This window comes from Toxorhynchites rutilus, chromosome 3, assembly GCF_029784135.1.
Source record: "Toxorhynchites rutilus septentrionalis strain SRP chromosome 3, ASM2978413v1, whole genome shotgun sequence".
NCBI classification, from domain to species: domain Eukaryota; kingdom Metazoa; phylum Arthropoda; class Insecta; order Diptera; family Culicidae; genus Toxorhynchites; species Toxorhynchites rutilus.
The window spans coordinates 48798580-48820211 of record NC_073746.1 but is presented as its reverse complement, the minus strand read 5'-3'; the positions used below and the strand labels follow the sequence as shown (position 1 = coordinate 48820211).

The window sequence follows — 21632 nt, the reverse complement described above, 5'->3', positions numbered from 1 at the left end:
TTCAAAAATGATATAAACACTGAGGGTATCTCTGAAGTCGACAGTAAAAAAAAAAGAAAATAAACTATTTCTGCAATTCAATTTTCCAATTGGAAAGTTCGCTTAAATTTACTGGCAAAAGATCGGAAAGTGGTGCAACGGTTCAAAATTAACGAATATTGAAAAAGGCTGTGAAAATAGCCAAACTATCATTTTTCTCATAAAGGATTGATAACAAAAAAAAAATCCCTGAATTTACAAATTTATTTAACAATCAATCAACAACGCATCATTCACCAATGTTTCTGGTGTCCATTGCCATGAACTGGAGCGGGTTTCTCATCATGATCTGCGTACGGTTGGGGCACTTCGACGTATTCCTTCTGGACAACTGGAACTTCGACTGGATAGGGAACATGTACTGGGCGATCTACAGGGACTCGCTTTTCAACGTAAACTGGTCTGTCAACATGCACTGGAACCTTCACCGGGTATGGAACCGGGCGATCCACATGAACTGGAACACGCTTCTCCACCTCGACTGGGTATGGAACTGGGCGGTCAACGTGAACTGGGACACGGTTTTCGACGTAAACTGGGACCTTTTTCTCCACTGGGTAAGGAACTGGACGATCGACATGGACTGGAACGTGTTTCTCCACTTCAACTGGGTACGGAACGGGACGGTCAACGTGCACAGGAACCTTCTTCTCGACTTCCACTGGATATGGACGATCAACGTGAACTGGGTATGGTACTTTCACCTCGACTGGATATGGGCGATCGACATGGACCTTCTTTTCGACTTCAACTGGATATGGAACTGGACGATCAACGTGCACTGGTACTTTCTTCTCAACCTCTACTGGATAGGGAACATGAACTGGAACTTTCTTTTCGACGTAGACTTTCTTCTCAACTGGATATGGAACCTTAACTTCGACTGGGTAAGGACGATCAACGTGAACTGGGTATGGACGATCGACATGAACCTTCTTCTCGACGTACACTGGATATGGGACCTTCTTCTCGACATGCACTGGGTATGGAACCTTCACTTCTACTGGGTATGGAACTGGACGATCGACGTGCACTGGAACCTTCTTTTCGATGTAAACTTTCTTTTCGACTGGATACGGAACCTTCACTTCGACTGGGTATGGAACGTGAACTGGAACCTTCTTCTCAACATGCACTGGGTACGGCACTTTGACCTCCACCGGATATGGCCGATTGACATGAACCTTTTTCTCAACATGCACTGGGTATGGAACCTTCACTTCAACCGGGTACGGACGATCCACATGAACTGGAACCTTCACCGGGTATGGAACTGGCCGGTCCACATGAACTGGAACGTGCTTCTCGACCTCAACCGGGTACGGGACCGGAATCTTCTTGGTGATTGTCGTGGTCAGATGTTTGACCTCGTGATGACCATAGTGGTGACCGTATTCGAGTCCGTGCATGTCATTTCCCAACTCCCAAAGACCACGTTTTTGCTTCTTGGAGGACTCATCGCCTGCCGCACAGGACGCAATGGCCAAAGCCACCGACAGCACTACGAACGCCTGCAAAAATGTATGGATCAATATGATGGTTTTGATGTTATATTGATGTTTTTTTACCTTCATCTTCGATGCAACCGTTGATTGAACTGCGCTCCAGTGATTTTCCGAACGGTAGGTAACTAACGGGGTGAGATGATCACAAGTGAATGATACTTTTCGATTGGCCTCAGCAGCTTTATATATGTTTCTCTTAGTTTCTGTTCGTAACTGTATCAATTTTTTTTTTGGTGCCGCAATAAGATTTCACTGAAGGTCGTTTACACATGTTCGCTGCTTCACGAAACCAATTCGAGAGAAAATCGTTTCTATTATCGGCGATAATAAATTCTGTATATAAAATTGGTAGATGCGTTTTATAATCGAGCTCTTGTATCAATTAGAGGAAAAACACCGTCCGTTAATTACTGCAACAGTTGCAATACATTGTTTTTAGTTTGCTGTTTTGTGGTTAGCTAAATAAACTCGTGATCTGTGAACTTTTTTTCATTCCAAATGAATGGAGAATATCGAATGTTCGGTAATATTCTATGTGTGTGTGTTTTTTTAAATTAACATACGATGTCTTATTTTCAATAGTTTACTTACCCTTCGTTGTTTCGGGTTGAAGCAATAATCTATCAACATTAGTTTTTTTTTGCATTTTCGATGGAAACGTTGTCCTATTGATACCATCTCTCGATGGAAATGCTACCCCTGTTCAAAACTGAATTGATGGGTTTACGAGTTAGACGTGCAAATCGGTCAACAAGCTTCGGAATGGTGCCATCCAACTGATGTAACTTGCAAAACAAGCTGCCTGTTGTATCTGTAAAATTATACATATCATATTTCGATTTATCGATTCTTTTCAAATCAATCCTGTTAAGCAAACATGATGGTTGGTTCAACTTGCAAGTCGCTGCATTTTTTCGTACCGAAATGGTGTAAGTTGTAATGGCTCCACTACTGTAGCTTTCCCAGCAAAGCAAATAGAATCCTGGCTCATGCATCAGAGCTGCGATAGGAAACTTCGAAGGTCATCGATTGCATGATTAAACTACCTAACTTATAACTTTTTCGCATACGTTGCGGCTCATTCGAGGATCCAGGTGCAATCCTGGCTCGTACCTAATGGGGAAATAACCACAATAAAAAATATACCCACACATCAGTGGTATGCGAATAAACGATCTATTTTCGTCACTAACAAGGGTAAGGTCGCCGCCATCCATGCTATCATCAGGTTCAGAGTTGCAACGTTTTTACGGTCGGGCGCTGATAGGTGAGGAACAATTTAAGGCATACTGCAACATCACACAACCTGCTGTCGGACGTGGTCGAGGGAGAAGTTTATCTTCTGACTTCGTGACTTGGGGAAAGCTTCTTTTTTGTTCTTTGTTGATGGGCATAGCGGAAGGTTTTGTTTTGTAATTATTATCGATTTGGTGGATTGTACAGCTCATTTTGGACAGAAGAAACCGAAGTCGGTTAGATCAGAAAGCTCTACAAAGTGTGCCTTTTAACATTTTGCGGGCGTTTAAAACTAACATTAACATGGATATATTAACATGGATATAATATTGGTCGTAATTATTTTCACTTGAAAAAGTAGTAAAACACAATCTGTAAGATTGTAAAATAAAAATGAATCCGATCGAGTCAGATAATCGAATCGTGTAGTGAACGGATCTCAATTGTACTTTATGAAATTAGATCGAGTCAAATCTAGTCGGCGGCGCGAATTTGACAATATTGCCACGCCATTCAACATTGACAGCGTCGATTTTCGAACACATTTTTTGCAAGTGATGAGAAAATCTTGAACGGCATTTGATTTCTATATAGGGGGTCACTCTACGAAAAATGTAACGATTTATTAAGAGTTTTCAAACGCATATTACTCAAAATGGTTGTTGCGACATAGTGGTGTTATATATCATTAGACAGGAAATTTATCCAGATTTTTTTTTTTTTGCTTGAAACATGAACAGTGAATATAGTAAAAAAAGTTAACAATTTGACGGTTTAATTGGGTATGTTTTCTTTCGATTGCACTATCCACTCGCTTCCTCCCCGACGCAACGAGCAATCTTTTTGCCTAAATTCGGGAGCTCATAATGTGAGTTGATGCGTAAAATGAATTATTCTCCATGTTGTCCAATCAATTTGTGCTCAATTCATGTTTTCATCGTGTAGGTCTCACTACTAACAATTTGTATAATTGTGGTCCAGGATGTCATAATATCGAGTATGTTGTTTGGTTATGTGAAAAAGCAATAAATGAATTTAAATGGCTGCTAATTTAGAAGATCGAAAGGGTATACCCAAGTAAATCAGATTAAAGGGTGTGTCACATCAAATTGCATCACGGAAAAAACGCTGTAGCAATTTAATTTTTAGGAATTATATCTTCAGCTTTCGCTTATAATCAGATGAGAGTGTATAGATCACGTTGGCCATGCTTCACTGTGAATTTTTCGTAAATTTGGAAAAATGTCGTCGAACGAAAAAGAGCGTCGTGAATTAATCCTGTGCACTCATTTCGAGAATCCGGAGTTGTCACATCGGGACATCGGTAAGATGCTGGGAATCGTCCAATCCACGGTCAGCAGAGTACTAAAACGATACTTCGAGAACCTAACCATCGACCGGAAGGTGAAGAACGGTAAAAATGGATGCTCCGTCAGTGAAAAAGATCACAAGCGCGTAGTTAAGCAGTTTAGACGTGATCCGAGAAGTTCGGTCCGGGATGTCGCCAATAAGCTGAATTTGTCAAGTTCATTCGTCCAGCGGACCAAGCAGCGGGAGGGCCTGCGTACATACAAGGTTCAGAAGGCTCCTAACCGCGACGAAAGACAAAACATGGTGGGGAAGACGCGAGCTCAGAAGCTGTACACCGAAATGCTGACGAAGCCGCATTGCCTGGTAATGGACGACGAAACCTACGTCAAAGCGGACTTTCGTCAGCTGCCGGGCCTGTTGTTCTTATCCGCAGAGGACAAATTCAGCGTTCCGGAGGCGATTCGCAAGCAGAAACTATCCAAGTTTGCCAAAAAGTACATGGTGTATCAAGCGATCTGCTCTTGCGGAAAGCGGAGCGCCCCCTTCGTGATGACCGGCACGGTAAACGGGCAGGTTTACCTTAAGGAGTGCCTACAGAAGCGCTTACTACCACTATTGAAGCAGCACGAGGGCCCGACCATCTTCTGGCCGGATCTCGCTTCGTGCCACTATTCAAAGGACGTGTTGGAGTGGTACGAAGCCAACGGGGTCACCTTCGTGCCAAAGGAAATGAACCCGCCCAACGCGCCGGAGCTTCGCCCAATAGAGAAATATTGGGCGATTATGAAGCAGGCCCTCCGGAAGAACCCAAAAGTTGTCAAATCGGAGGCGGACTTCAAGAGAAAATGGATTTCTGTTCAAAAAAAACTACAACCTGACGTTGTACAGTACCTTATGGACGGGGTAAAGAGGAAGGTGCGAGCATTTTTTTTTGAAATTCATTTATTTTGGTCCAAGGAGATTTGTTCTAACTACTTTTTGATTATGATATCTCGTAAATGACCGCCTCTGGCCTTGACCGCAAAATGTGCCCTTTTTTCGGCATTTTCCATCACTTTGCCCAATGCTTCCGCCGATATGGCAGCAATTTCTTTCGGATATTGTCTTTCAGCGCAGCTAGGGTCCTTGGTTTACCAGTGTATACCTTGGATTTTAAATATCCCCATAAAAAAAAGTCAGGAGGCGTCAAATCAGGTGTTCTCGGTGGCCAGTCATAATCGCCGTTTTTCGATATTAATCTTCCGGGGAACATTTCGCGCAATAATTTGGTCGTGGCAGCCGCTGTATGGCATGTAGCGCCGTCCTGTTGGAACCAGTAATTGTCCAATTCATTTTAACGAACAAATGGCAATAAAAAATCGGTTATCATTGTCCGATAACGCTCCCCATTCACGGTTACCGTTGCTCCATTTTCGTTTTCAAAGAAGTACGGGCCCATGACTTTATCGGCATAAATGCCACACCACACAGTAACTTTTTGGTCGTAGAGAGGTTGCGTTTCGAAGAATTGAGGGTTTTCAGTAGCATAAAACCGACAATTTTGTTTATTCACTCCTCCATTCAAGTTGAAATGCGCCGCATCAGACATTATGATTTTTTGCCAAAAGCCACAATTGAGAAGTTATTTTGAATGTACAGCTGAACAATTTCAGCGCGTTGTTTAGGTGTGTATTGTTCCATGGTTAAAATTGTACTGAAATGACGCTTCCAACGCGGTATGACATTTGTTAATGTGACATCTCTGTCAAAAGTTATGGGGTTGCCAGATGCTTCCACTTTATATGGCCCACCCTGTACATACAGGAAACGGTTTTTCCATTTAAGGTATCAAGAATGAAAAAAAAACAGATTTTGAACAATGAAAAACTCAATTTAAATGCAATTACTACACACAATCACAGTCCTATGTCAAGATCCCGTCCGTGCCAGACCCATAAACTTTTTTGATTATTTATTGTGCTTAAATATGATAATTTCAGCTGTCTAGTTGCTATAAGACCATTTCAGAATTCATAAGTATTATTGATGAATAAAATAAGTAAAAAAAAAATCGGTGGGTTTTATCTATGATATAACCGCAAGGTTGACGTGGGACTACCTTAGCTTAGCAATCATTTGTTTGTATTGATTAAATTTTTGATTAAATGAAACAATTTCCGAATTCACTTGAATTCAATATATTTGCTTTGTGAGTAAAAAGATTACATAATGCCATGTAAGGTCAATTCATGCACTGTGATAGATTATGTTCTTCGTTACAAGTAAAGTTATAGACAGTCATTTTACGTTTGATATGATGCCCAGGACAAAATATGTGAACGGAAAAATTATCAAACGATGTGGAGGCGATCTGGCGTATTGGTAACATCCATGCCTCTCACGCTAAAGTTCACGAGTTAAATTCTCACTCCCGACATTCTTCCAAAAATGGAAGTAAAAGTGATGAACCAGCCAAATGAGTTGAAAGTCACTATAATACAGATAAAAAAAAATTATCAAACGATTATTTTATTTTACGTTTCCTTCTGAAGTTTACATCTCTCAAGTGTACGTACTCCTCGAACCGCGAACTTGCTTGATTTAATGAACTTCAGACACTCAGTTTCGATTTTGACATGTAAGCCGAACGCATATTGTTTAACCAATAGGCGTTGTCGCAGCAAATGGTTATCAACATTTTGCCTAATCATCAAATGGTATGCGTAGAAAATCAGTGAGCAGAAGATATGAAGGCATGTTTTTCAATGCAATCTTGAATAATCGAGCCGAACGCGTTGTGTTCGTACCCGCTTTTGTAATCCGTGTTAGGAAAACATTTCTTGGAGTGAAAAAAAAACATGCGGGTGCAGAAGTACCCCGGCTTGCATGAATCAACAAGCCGGGCTACTTTTTATACTATAGAGGATTTAAACCTGAAAGTTCATTCGCCTCTAGTGTCTGCACGATTTTCCCAGGTTCCTAAGTTTAGGAGACCGTGTTAAAGAAACATATTCTAGTTTGCACAAAGGCAAGTGAGTACAAAAGTACTCGCAGTTTGAATTTATTTGCAAAGCAAATTTCCCCAGACATCTGTGTTGGGGAAACACACTTCAGTCGGGACAAAAATACCTCCGACCTGTATGTACTTGCAGTGCCAATTTCCCCACGCTCCATGGATTTGAAGTCTGTGTTCGGGAACACATTGCGATGAGCACAAAAGTCCCCATACTATCATGTATTTGCAATGCCGATTTCCCCAAGGCTAAACATTTTACAGTTTTTCAATTGTTTATTTAATGAAACATAACACTTTATTAATTGCGATAGAAGCGTAGAAATAGTCCCTTTGAATTGATGCAAACATCTTTCCGATCCAGTAAGAAATGTCAAATTCAATGTCAAATTTCAATTTCTTTTAATGTGGGTCAGCGCTACAAACACGTTACAAACATACAAACATACAAACATACAAACATACAAACATACAAACATACAAACATACAAACATACAAACATACAAACATACAAACATACAAACATACAAACATACAAACATACAAACATACAAACATACAAACATACAAACATACAAACATACAAACATACAAACATACAAACATACAAACATACAAACATACAAACATACAAACATACAAACATACAAACATACAAACATACAAACATACAAACATACAAACATACAAACATACAAACATACAAACATACAAACATACAAACATACAAACATACAAACATACAAACATACAAACATACAAACATACAAACATACAAACATACAAACATACAAACATACAAACATACAAACATACAAACATACAAACATACAAACATACAAACATACAAACATACAAACATACAAACATACAAACATACAAACATACAAACATACAAACATACAAACATACAAACATACAAACATACAAACATACAAACATACAAACATACAAACATACAAACATACAAACATACAAACATACAAACATACAAACATACAAACATACAAACATACAAACATACAAACATACAAACATACAAACATACAAACATACAAACATACAAACATACAAACATACAAACATACAAACATACAAACATACAAACATACAAACATACAAACATACAAACATACAAACATACAAACATACAAACATACAAACATACAAACATACAAACATACAAACATACAAACATACAAACATACAAACATACAAACATACAAACATACAAACATACAAACATACAAACATACAAACATACAAACATACAAACATACAAACATACAAACATACAAACATACAAACATACAAACATACAAACATACAAACATACAAACATACAAACATACAAACATACAAACATACAAACATACAAACATACAAACATACAAACAGATTACAGGGCATGCTAAATTAAACCGTTTAAAATTTAAATTTCAAAACGATCGGCTGATTTAAATGTCAATAACTGGCAACCTTGCCATTCCGGCTAATAACCTGGAAAATTCGTGTTGGAATACTATTTTTCAAATTCTGTATGTAATCCTTGAATGATGTGGAAGATATTTTGACCTTTTCGGTTGCACAGAATCCTGCCCAAACCATGCACGAGCCTCCACCTAAATTCCTGGTTAAAAATACCGTTCCTTCTTCCGTAAATCATGCCAGTACCCGTTTAAATTATCAGGACCATACAAATTGAATTTTTGACGTAGAACTACGTCTTTCATTAAGGGTGCCAAATCAGAAAACAGGTCACGTTTTTATGAAATAAAGTTAACATTAATAACTATTTTAACCGTAAACGGATTCTGGCGATATATATACCAAACGAGTCGGAAATTCCCTAAGATTTGTTTTATATGCAATCATTACAATCCCATAGTCTGTATATAGTTTAAATTGATGAAAATTGAAAGCATTCCCATTTCCTCATACATTTGTTCTGTCCATTTGTGTGCTTCCCCGAATAGAGCTGTCAATAACGAGCAACGAAGAGGAAATTGTAAGATGTAAAGTCTCCGTGAACAAAGGAAAAGAAAAAGAACGAAGGAACTAGAGTATCAACAGTGGATCTTGCTGAGGCAAACTTCATTCTTCGTGAGGACACCGACTGGGCAACACCGCTGCTGGGCGAACTGGACGGCGAGGGATCGAATGGTTTTCTCAAGGCAATGAGGGGTGGAGGAGTAATATTAGGAAAGTGAAGTGTTTTCCAAGGGCCTTTTTGAAGGCTAGAAACGAATGAACTGAAGAAGTTTAAAGTCTCTTTAATTCAACAAGGATGGAAAGGCAAACTTTCAGTATCGCTCTAGATACGAAACAATGAACATCGCTTGTTCTTCCTTGTTTTGCGCCATCACATGTCTTCATTTCGGATTGAGCTGTGGACGCGACCAAATTACTCACTCGCTAATTTCTCTGACATTGCAATCATTTCATCAAACTGACGCCATTGCATTAATGTTTTGAGCTACACAATTGTGAGGGGAATCATCAAGCTAGGCTATCGTCAGCTCACCAAGAAAATAAATGTTCTGGAATTTTGTCAGTGATTTGGTTTCGCATGCCGATAGGAAAACTCTCTCCACAAATTATGACAGCTAAGCTAATCTAGACTAGCAATATTAACAGAAAGGGCTTCTGTTGAGAAGAACGCAAGACAGAGATAAGTGTGTGTATATTTAGTTTCTTCTAGCCATCGATATATAGATATTTGTTTGCGTACGTGCGTGCTTCATAACTCGTACGTAAAAATAGTGCATCTTCGCTACGCTGAAACCCCATTTGTAATGATAAATATAAACAAGCAGGGAGATAGCGGAGATGACATTGCATCAATGCATTGAAAATTATTTGGGGAATACCAAGTTATTCAATTAGTTATAATAAGTCATTAATTTATTTGGGTTCGCGTGCAGATAGAGTTTATTTCGCTTATTTAATCACCAAGAAAGTAAATGTCATTCTGGAAGTTTATATGTGATTTGGTTTCGCTTGCCAGTAGTAAAACTTTCTCCACTAAGGATGACAGCAGCGCTTATCTCTAGCATGTATTGTTTTGCGAGCACAAAAATGAATCATCAAACAATTATCGTCAAATGATTCTACAATAAAAAAAACATTTCAAGGCGACCAAACTGGTAGAACGGCTATTTAAAAATTTTCGTAATATCCGCAGTTATAAACAAGCGACCAAAATTAAACTACAGCGCAGTTCTACGTCAACAATGCGGTCGTGTCTTGAACACAACCTCCTATAATTTTTTTTTTCGTCACTGAAGATAACCTTCGTTATGCTATAGCATATATATAGCAAAATGTATTCTTTTGGAAACATTCTTTGTCACAACATGCCATGTCCCACTGTCGGTTCTTGTGAACTTTGGCAAAACTCAGACGTCTTCCGATGTGAGATGGTGTAAGTATTTGCATAAGCGATTTTGAGGAATTCGCAGCTGTTTTAGCTATTTCCCGCTTATCCCGGTCAGAGAGCTTCAATTTACGTGGAGCTCTCTCCTTCTTACCGTATCCTTGAGGATTCGATTGAGTACTACTTGATGAGATTTTCCAATCTGATGAGCAATTTCTCTGATAACAACATTTTCATCGTGAAAGGCATCGATTTGTCCTTCTTCTCTCTCCGTGAGCACTTTTCTCTTTGGCATTTTCCAGATCTATGGATCAAAACAACTAAAACAATGGAAAATTCGTTCGTTTACGCTCAGCACTATGTATGTGTATATTAAAATCATACAATGTATGATAGTCACCAATACCTACACAATAGAATATTAATTGAAGCATTGCTTGTTTACAATGACACAAAGCAGCAAGATCTTCACCTGGTCTTATAGAAGTTGGACAGAGTGTAGTCTTTCGCCAAAAATCAATGAGTCGGAAGGTAGCATAAAAACTATAAAATTTCAAAAATTGGGCAACACATGAAGTAATGTGCCTAGAGTTTGAACAGAAATAGAGAAATGAGAAATGTTTCATCCTTGTCTGAATTCGAACTGATTCAAACACTACGATAAATGGAAAAAAGGTGATGAAAAAGTGGAATAAAATATGTGAATTTATGCACAAATTGTACCAGTACAGAAAAAAAAACGAAAAATGTTCTCGATTTGGTAAAAACAATTGCTTGAAGGCAATTAAAAAAACAAATCTATAAAGTGTATAAAATCTATATAATGCAATAACAGATTCATGCTCATAAAAAGTTTGAAACTTCAGTAGAAATACATATTACGTAAAAAATAATTTGTAATTTTGGCCGCCTTTTGCAATGATACGAAAACATAACTGTACTGTATATTAAAAAAATATAATTACCGTGGGAAGATAGCAGGATCTCTTCCAAGGGAGATTAATTCCGACCGCAAAGGGTTAATCCTAGCACAAGGCATGAACATGGCTTCTTACTCTTCTTTGTTTCCTTTTCTTCGACCAAGCTCGAACAGCAGGGATGTCGAACCACTTGAGATGTCAAGTTTACAAATTTAATACAGTTTCTGAAGACTATTTTCTACGTCCCGCTGTACACATTTGTGAAAAAGTTTACTAAACATTTAAATTCGTTCAGAAAAAATTTAAACTATTACTTCGTTTCGTTGAAAAAGGTATTTTTTTGCTGTGGTGGCTGGGATCAGACAAACGACCGCGAAGGGTTAAACAAGCCCTCTGACATTCAGTCCCGTTTTGAAAGCCAACATCTTGAGCATCAAAACAGCTTATATTCTGACACTTTCCGAGCACAGCCAATACGATAGGCGATACAACTCCTTAACTTAATAAAAAATACTATGTCCACGCAACAATCATCATGTGGCGGTAAACCCAATCCCCTACGTAGTATACAATCTACCCAAACTCAAGCAAAATAACAAAATAAAAAGTTAAGAATATGACATATGTATGAACATTATGAACAGCCGTATTCGAGGAAGGGAAACGAGGCGATTGAATCACAACGAAAAATGAACGGAACGAACAATGCCAAAACACCCATTTCGCTCATTTTACACAGAATAAAGAAAACAAAAATTGCACGCTTTTCCCAGCCCATTTTCCCATCCGGGCAACATTACCGCACAGAGTTATCCAGAAAAGGAGAGGAAACGATGGGGCAAGTATAAAAGTAAAAGCGCGTTGGTGTGGTTTCGGTCGGTCTTTTGTGATTCTATCAAAGTTCGGATGCGGCGTGGAACAGTTATGACCAGAAAGTATTCCTATTCCTAGAAAGCATGTTTAACATGCAAAAGTTCAGGTGAAGGCGTTGTGGAAATCAACGTGGATGCCTCGTAATGTGATATTTCGAAATAGGACTGATTACGTGGTGCTACGGATGTAAGTTAATGACGTGATGATTAGATACTCCGTGATTGGCGAGTTTATTGTTGAACTCGTTGAAACATACGAAGTCGAACTCAAAATCACATATTGTTTCGCGGTATTAACAAAATCTAAATACCATTTACTTCTTATCACTATAGAAACAAACGCTAGCTTTAACAGTGACAATTATTTGTTTTTCTCTGGCCAAAATATTCTTGCTGGAAAACCCACCATCTTCTTTAATCTTTTCGCGAATGGTAATGATTGCCCTCGTTAATAAGTATTATGAGAATTTTCAACCGCCAATTATGTGTGGGTTCTACTCGACAACACAAAAAAAAAACAGATTCATCCTCTGCGATGATGCAGCGCGAAACGTTGGAACGGATGCAAGGAAATACTACGAAATCGTACACCTACGCGTACGAGAGATGAATAATTCTCGTCTATTATTCCATTCATTGCGTACTACGGTTAAAGTACAATAGCACACGATCGTACTCGAATTGGAATAAAAAATCAAGATTGTAATGCGATTCACATATAATGAGGTGATTGAATCGATAATTATCGACAATTGATGATGTACATGAAAAATTGGTAGAATGATAGATTAATCGTTTTCCATCAATTTATGCTCGTTTTCGACATTATTTGCCTCCAATTAAAGTTGAAATGCTACCGCTTCCCACTTCCTACAGGTGCTGCAGGTGGATTTACGCTCATGCGCACCGCGTTCTGTGTATGCAGAGCGGTCCAAACACACATAGCGAAAGGCGAAAGTGCTATGGATCCGCAGCTGTTGCCGGGGACTCTCGTGCTGTGCAGTTATTCAACACGTGGCTGCTCCTGGTATAGTTCTGTTTCAGCTAGGTGTGACGTCATGTGATAGTATTTCCCGGCGTCCACCCACGCGCACTCACAGCACTGAACGTGTGGTACTCTGTGAATGTCATCATCCCATGAATGAATGAAAGTTCTCCAATCTTCTGTAGGTCGCGAAAATCGATTCCACGCTGAAGCCGTGTAGGCGTTCTCGAGATGGGGAGTATGACTAGTCTGTTTTCAATTCGATTCTAGTTGAACTCGATTTTCCAGGAAATTGTGCAGTATTATGTTTCAATAAAAAAATAAATTGAATTTACTCAGCGAAAATGTGCAATCCATTCGTGAATGAAAGTGAGGAAAATGTTAACATAAATCTCAGCTTCCCTGGTGATAGGTGAAGGTTTCGTTTAACTCTCTTTTAGTGTGTATTCGAACATCAAAATAAAGCCACGCCGGCGGGTTCGAAAATTGCTAGAGTTATAAAAAAATTCCGCAAGGATAAAAATGTATACGAATTTCCCACGAAGGATCCTTACCCCAAACCTGTCATATTTTACTACGCTGAATGCGCAACACTAACTTTTGCTACTGTCTGCATTTTTGGAACACATTTATTCCATTACTAGCAGGCCTAGCGAACTCTGTCACGCGCGAAATTGATTTCTTTATTTGAATAGTTTCGAACATTCTCGTTTCCTTCCGAAATTGTTTTTGACCGTACATTCGCTAATGATAACAACTAGTGATTCAGTAAAGCACTTTTAATTTAATTTATTTGAACGAGCTCGAGTGAATCATGTGTTAGATGTACCTTTAAAGGACCAACTAAATACTAATTGAATACATCCATAATTGAATACATCGAAAACAAATATAGTTAACCAAGGTGTATAATTTTATCCAAGCAAAATGAAAGAAAACATCCATTTATCCTTTTTAAACGGTTTTATTTAGCTTAACCTGTTCGTATGCTTGTAACTTTGTATGTTTGTCTGTGGCGTTGTCCCACATTTATAGAAATATGACCCCTTTCCCGTTTGATCCCTTTGACCAATTAATTAGAAAATCTGGAACATACCTTTTTCTCTGAACTCATTATAAATCTGCGTATTCCGGTTTTACCGGTAATACCGGTTCATTTTCCATCATCGAATCACCGGTTATTTTACAATCAATAACCGGTAATTTCGGTAATTTTAATTTTTACACCATAAATAATATTTGCCTTTATGCCGCTCTTAAATATTACTTGAGAATCACAATAAAATCGACAAAACACAACAGGTCGTGTTGCACCGATTCTAGACTTCCGAGTTACAGTTAAAAAATCGCCGCTCGATCTGAAGACGGATAACACAGGATAAGCTTCAGCGATGAAGCACTGAAGGCGATAAAGGAATTGGCTGATGCCCTCGAACCAGTTCTATGTCGGAAGAACTGCGCCCTTTATGAAACTGACGTTGAATTGCAATTTATGTTAGAACAGCTATCGAAGCAACAATCAGAAACTTCGAAGCAGCTGGAATGCAGAAAAACGTTTCGTATATGCAGATTTGAAGTTTTTTTTCGATCCTTCGTGATCAGGCTCTATGAATTCTGGTATTGATTCAACAGTTGGACAACAGGAGGGAGAAAATCCACTGGACGATGCAAAACCTGCAGAATAGTTGAGCATCAAGGGAAAACTTGAACGACGATTGTCGCAATCATTCGTACTGTACGCCCAACATCATTGGACTCTGTACGTACGTTATCTTCTTCTGAATACAACGAAATTAACATTACTTGTGTCCCTAAGTATTACTTTAACCAACAAACTAAGTAGAAAAAACTTGCAAAATGTTTTCTTGTATACCAATCATTATTAATAGAAGCCGTTACATCAAGAAAATGATTTATTTCAAAGTATTTTTTACCGGTAATGAAATTTTCATTACCGAATGACCGGTTATTGAAACTTTGGCACGGTAATGCAATCCTTAGTCTCAACGTATGCATAAACTAGCGTCCTTTATAAATAATTAGTTGAGATTTCTTAAGCCAAATAACACGCCTTGAATGGATTCCGAGGGGCACGCTCTAGAATACGCGTGATCACAGTGCAAGTCGGAGGAAATTTCTTTGACGAAAAATCCCCCGACCAGAACGGGAATCGATCCCGAACACCCGGCTTTATAATGTGAGACGCTAACCACTCGGCCACGGGTGCACTCAGAACCGCATCAATGTGGGTATCAAATGAAAGGGCGTGACTGGTAGAATACTGTTATTGAGAAAAAATGCAAATCTAAAATGGCCGTCACCACAAAATAGGGATGTATTTTTTTTGACGTGGGACTACGTCTAACCGGAATATATGGAGGGTAAAATGAAAACCTAAACACAGAACATGCAGGAAAAAATGAAAGATTTCGAATGCTTATAGCTCGAACATTTCGTACTGGATAGGAGAGATGTTTGCATCACTTGATAGGGAATATTTCTACGCATCTATCGCAACTAACAAAATGTTGTTTTTCATTAGATAAACAATTGAATAACTATAAAATATTAGGCGTTATATAAACGCCCTAACTGCATCGTTTTGATTGGCCCGATTTACGGTTTCCCTAACACAGCCATAAAAACCAAGCAGCCTTGGGGAAATCGGCATTGCAAATACATGAAAGTAGGGGGACTTTTGTTCTCATCGAAAAATGTTCCCTAACACAGACTTTAAAACCAAGCAGCGAAATCGGCATTGCAAACACACAAAAGAGCCTAGAGGCGAGTGAACTGAAAAGTTTAAACCGTCTTAAAGCCAAAAAGAAGAAGAAGAACACACGAATGTAGGGGGAGCTTTTGTTCCCACCGAAATGTGTTCCCTAATAGAGATTTCTAAACCAAGGTGCCTGGAGAAATCGGTATTTCAAATTCATGCAAGTCGGGGGTATTTTTGTTCCGACTGGAATGTGTTTCCTTAACACAGACTTCAAATCCATGGAGTGTGGGGAAATCGGCATTGCGAATTCATACAAATCGGGGGTATTTTTGTTCCGATTGAAATGTGTTTCCCTAACACAGACTTCAAAACCGAGGTTTCTGGGGAAATCGGCTCTGCAAAAAATGCAAACTGCGAGTACTTTTGTCCTCGCTTGCCTTTGTGCAGAGTGGAATATGTCTGTCCTAACATGATCTTCTAAACTTAGGAACCTGGGAAAATCGTGCAGACACTAGAAGCGAATGAACTTCCCAGTTTCAAGCAAATTCGAGATTCGAGAAGTATGTACACTTTTGGGATGTAAAGTTCAGAGGGAAATGTAAAATAAAATAATCGTTTGATAATTTTTTTTTGTCTTTATTGGAAAGATTTTCAGCCTTAGGCTGGTTCATCAAACGTTTGATAATTCTTCCGTACATTATATTTTGTTCTAGTCATCATACCAAACGTAAAAGGTCCGTCATTAAATTTACTTGTAACGAAGAACAATCAATCACAATAAATGAATTGACTTTACACTGCATTTGTTCATTTTTTTCACTCACAGAGCAAATATATTGAACTCAATTGAATTTGGAAACTGTTTCATTCAATCAAGAATTTAATCAATACAAACGAATGATTGCTAAGCTAAGGTAGTTCCACGTCAACCTTGCGGTTATATCATAAATATAACCCACTCATTTTTTTTTTCAGAACCCCATCAATATGGTTATCAAATGAAAAGGATTGACAGGTAGAAAATTGCAAATCTAAAATGGTCGCCACCACAAAATGACGACATATTCATACAGTCATTCCATGCCACACTGATATATTGGTTCTCAGATTTTCATTAAAATTGGTAGTTTTGTTCCTTATCGCAATATATTAAACCCGTAATTTAATTTTTGTTCCATTTTTATTTAAGGGTGTTCCGAAAAATCTACTTTTTCTCCCTTTTTGGACTTCTTCAAAAAAAAAATCATAACATTTGAACTACTGGACCAATTCAGATGATCAATATACCGAATTAAAAGCAATTATATTCTTTGAAAAAAATTGGATTTTGTTTTAATAATTATTAATTGTACTAGGAGGTTTTAGAAGTTTGTTTTATGATTCACATATATTTTTATATATTTATATATATATGTATATATATATATATATATATATATATATATATATATATATATATATATATATATATATATATATATATATATATATATATATATATATATATATATATATATATATATATATATATATATATATATATATATATATATATATATACAGGGAAACTTCGATATAACGTACACCTTTGCAAAGTGTAAAGGAAAATGTTTTTCAATATTTTTTTTCTGATAGAACAATGAATTATTTGTATTGTGATGCTAAAACAAGTTTTGTACCTTCAATCAATCTCGAAATACAGCTGGTTTGGTGATTCCAGATTCTAAATGTATCTTTGTAAATAAATGTATCTTTAATCAACAGTACGAAGGGAAACATCATGAGAAAGGCTGACTTCGTCTTCTGATTGAAGTTATTAATTAACTTGACTAAAACAGCAACTCAATAATGTATTATAGACTACGTTTCTGAGTACTTTATTATGCTTCGATATAACGTTCGAAGTTTACCTGTATATATATATATATATAAATATATATATATATATATATATATATATATATATATATATATATATATATATATATATATATATATATATATATATATATATATATATACAGGGTAACTTCGATATAACGTACATTTTGCTTTCAAAATTGTACGTTGTATCGAAATGTACGTTATATCGAAGCATAATAAAGTACTCAGAAACGTAGTCTATAATACATTATTGAGTTGCTGTTTTAGTCAAGTTAATTAATAACTTCAATCAGAAGACGAAGTCAGCCTTTCTCATGATGTTTCCCTTCGTACTGTTGATTAAAGATACATTTATTTACAAAGATACATTTAGAATCTGGAATCACCAAACCAGCTGTATTTCGAGATTGATTGAAGGTACAAAACTTGTTTTAGCATCACAATACAAATAATTCATTGTTCTATCAGAAAAAAAATATTGAAAAACATTTTCCTTTACACTTTGCAAAGGTGTACGTTATATCGAAGTTTCCCTGTATATATATATATATATATATATATATATATATATATATATATATATATATATATATATATATATATATATATATATATATATATATATATATATATATATATATATATATATATATATATATATATATATATATATATATATATATATATATATATATATATATATATATATATACATATATATATAAATATATAAAAATATATGTGAATCATAAAACAAACTTCTAAAACCTCCTAGTACAATTAATAATTATTAAAACAAAATCCAATTTTTTTCAAAGAATATAATTGCTTTTAATTCGGTATATTGATCATCTGAATTGGTCCAGTAGTTCAAATGTTATGATTTTTTTTTTGAAGAAGTCCAAAAAGGGAGAAAAAGTAGATTTTTCGGAACACCCTTAAATAAAAATGGAACAAAAATTAAATTACGGGTTTAATATATTGCGATAAGGAACAAAACTACCAATTTTAATGAAAATCTGAGAACCAATATATCAGTGTGGCATGGAATGACTGTATGAATATGTCGTCATTTTGTGGTGGCGACCATTTTAGATTTGCAATTTTCTACCTGTCAATCCTTTTCATTTGATAACCATATTGATGGGGTTCTGAAAAAAAAAATGAGTGGGTTATATTTATGATATAACCGCAAGGTTGACGTGGAACTACCTTAGCTTAGCAATCATTCGTTTGTATTGATTAAATTCTTGATTGAATGAAACAGTTTCCAAATTCAATTGAGTTCAATATATTTGCTCTGTGAGTGAAAAAAATGAACAAATGCAGTGTAAAGTCAATTCATTTATTGTGATTGATTGTTCTTCGTTACAAGTAAATTTAATGACGGACCTTTTACGTTTGGTATGATGACTAGAACAAAATATAATGTACGGAAGAATTATCAAACGTTTGATGAACCAGCCTAAGGCTGAAAATCTTTCCAATAAAGACAAAAAAAAATTATCAAACGATTATTTTATTTTACATTTCCCTCTGAACTTTACATCCCAAAAGTGTACATACTTCTCGAATCTCGAATTTGCTTGAAACTGGGAAGTTCATTCGCTTCTAGTGTCTGCACGATTTTCCCAGGTTCCTAAGTTTAGAAGATCATGTTAGGACAGACATATTCCACTCTGCACAAAGGCAAGCGAGGACAAAAGTACTCGCAGTTTGCATTTTTTGCAGAGCCGATTTCCCCAGAAACCTCGGTTTTGAAGTCTGTGTTAGGGAAACACATTTCAATCGGAACAAAAATACCCCCGATTTGTATGAATTCGCAATGCCGATTTCCCCACACTCCATGGATTTGAAGTCTGTGTTAAGGAAACACATTCCAGTCGGAACAAAAATACCCCCGACTTGCATGAATTTGAAATACCGATTTCTCCAGGCACCTTGGTTTAGAAATCTCTATTAGGGAACACATTTCGGTGGGAACAAAAGCTCCCCCTACATTCGTGTGTTCTTCTTCTTCTTTTTGGCTTTAAGACGGTTTAAACTTTTCAGTTCACTCGCCTCTAGGCTCTTTTGTGTGTTTGCAATGCCGATTTCGCTGCTTGGTTTTAAAGTCTGTGTTAGGGAACATTTTTCGATGAGAACAAAAGTCCCCCTACTTTCATGTATTTGCAATGCCGATTTCCCCAAGGCTGCTTGGTTTTTATGGCTGTGTTAGGGAAACCGTAAATCGGGCCAATCAAAACGATGCAGTTAGGGCGTTTATATAACGCCTAATATTTTATAGTTATTCAATTGTTTATCTAATGAAAAACAACATTTTGTTAGTTGCGATAGATGCGTAGAAATATTCCCTATCAAGTGATGCAAACATCTCTCCTATCCAGTACGAAATGTTCGAGCTATAAGCATTCGAAATCTTTCATTTTTTCCTGCATGTTCTGTGTTTAGGTTTTCATTTTACCCTCCATATATTCCGGTTAGACGTAGTCCCACGTCAAAAAAAATACATCCCTATTTTGTGGTGACGGCCATTTTAGATTTGCATTTTTTCTCAATAACAGTATTCTACCAGTCACGCCCTTTCATTTGATACCCACATTGATGCGGTTCTGAGTGCACCCGTGGCCGAGTGGTTAGCGTCTCACATTATAAAGCCGGGTGTTCGGGATCGATTCCCGTTCTGGTCGGGGGATTTTTCGTCAAAGAAATTTCCTCCGACTTGCACTGTGATCACGCGTATTCTAGAGCGTGCCCCTCGGAATCCATTCAAGGCGTGTTATTTGGCTTAAGAAATCTCAACTAATTATTTATAAAGGACGCTAGTTTATGCATACGTTGAGACTAAGGATTGCATTACCGTGCCAAAGTTTCAATAACCGGTCATTCGGTAATGAAAATTTCATTACCGGTAAAAAATACTTTGAAATAAATCATTTTCTTGATGTAACGGCTTCTATTAATAATGATTGGTATACAAGAAAACATTTTGCAAGTTTTTTCTACTTAGTTTGTTGGTTAAAGTAATACTTAGGGACACAAGTAATGTTAATTTCGTTGTATTCAGAAGAAGATAACGTACGTACAGAGTCCAATGATGTTGGGCGTACAGTACGAATGATTGCGACAATCGTCGTTCAAGTTTTCCCTTGATGCTCAACTATTCTGCAGGTTTTGCATCGTCCAGTGGATTTTCTCCCTCCTGTTGTCCAACTGTTGAATCAATACCAGAATTCATAGAGCCTGATCACGAAGGATCGAAAAAAAACTTCAAATCTGCATATACGAAACGTTTTTCTGCATTCCAGCTGCTTCGAAGTTTCTGATTGTTGCTTCGATAGCTGTTCTAACATAAATTGCAATTCAACGTCAGTTTCATAAAGGGCGCAGTTCTTCCGACATAGAACTGGTTCGAGGGCATCAGCCAATTCCTTTATCGCCTTCAGTGCTTCATCGCTGAAGCTTATCCTGTGTTATCCGTCTTCAGATCGAGCGGCGATTTTTTAACTGTAACTCGGAAGTCTAGAATCGGTGCAACACGACCTGTTGTGTTTTGTCGATTTTATTGTGATTCTCAAGTAATATTTAAGAGCGGCATAAAGGCAAATATTATTTATGGTGTAAAAATTAAAATTACCGAAATTACCGGTTATTGATTGTAAAATAACCGGTGATTCGATGATGGAAAATGAACCGGTATTACCGGTAAAACCGGAATACGCAGATTTATAATGAGTTCAGAGAAAAAGGTATGTTCCAGATTTTCTAATTAATTGGTCAAAGGGATCAAAC

The 21632-nt window shown here is 37.0% G+C and overlaps 1 protein-coding gene across 1 annotated transcript in view; it reads right to left on the bottom strand.

Annotated features, from left to right (window-relative positions):
- Nucleotides 1–272: 272 nt before the first annotated feature.
- LOC129773097 (skin secretory protein xP2-like) overlaps nucleotides 273–21632 on the bottom strand; it is a 32298-nt gene continuing 10938 nt past the window's right edge. Inside the window, exon 3 of the mRNA XM_055776649.1 lies at nucleotides 273–1079. Coding sequence (XP_055632624.1) covers nucleotides 273–1079 — 807 coding nt within the window. The remainder of the gene's footprint in view (nucleotides 1080–21632) is intronic.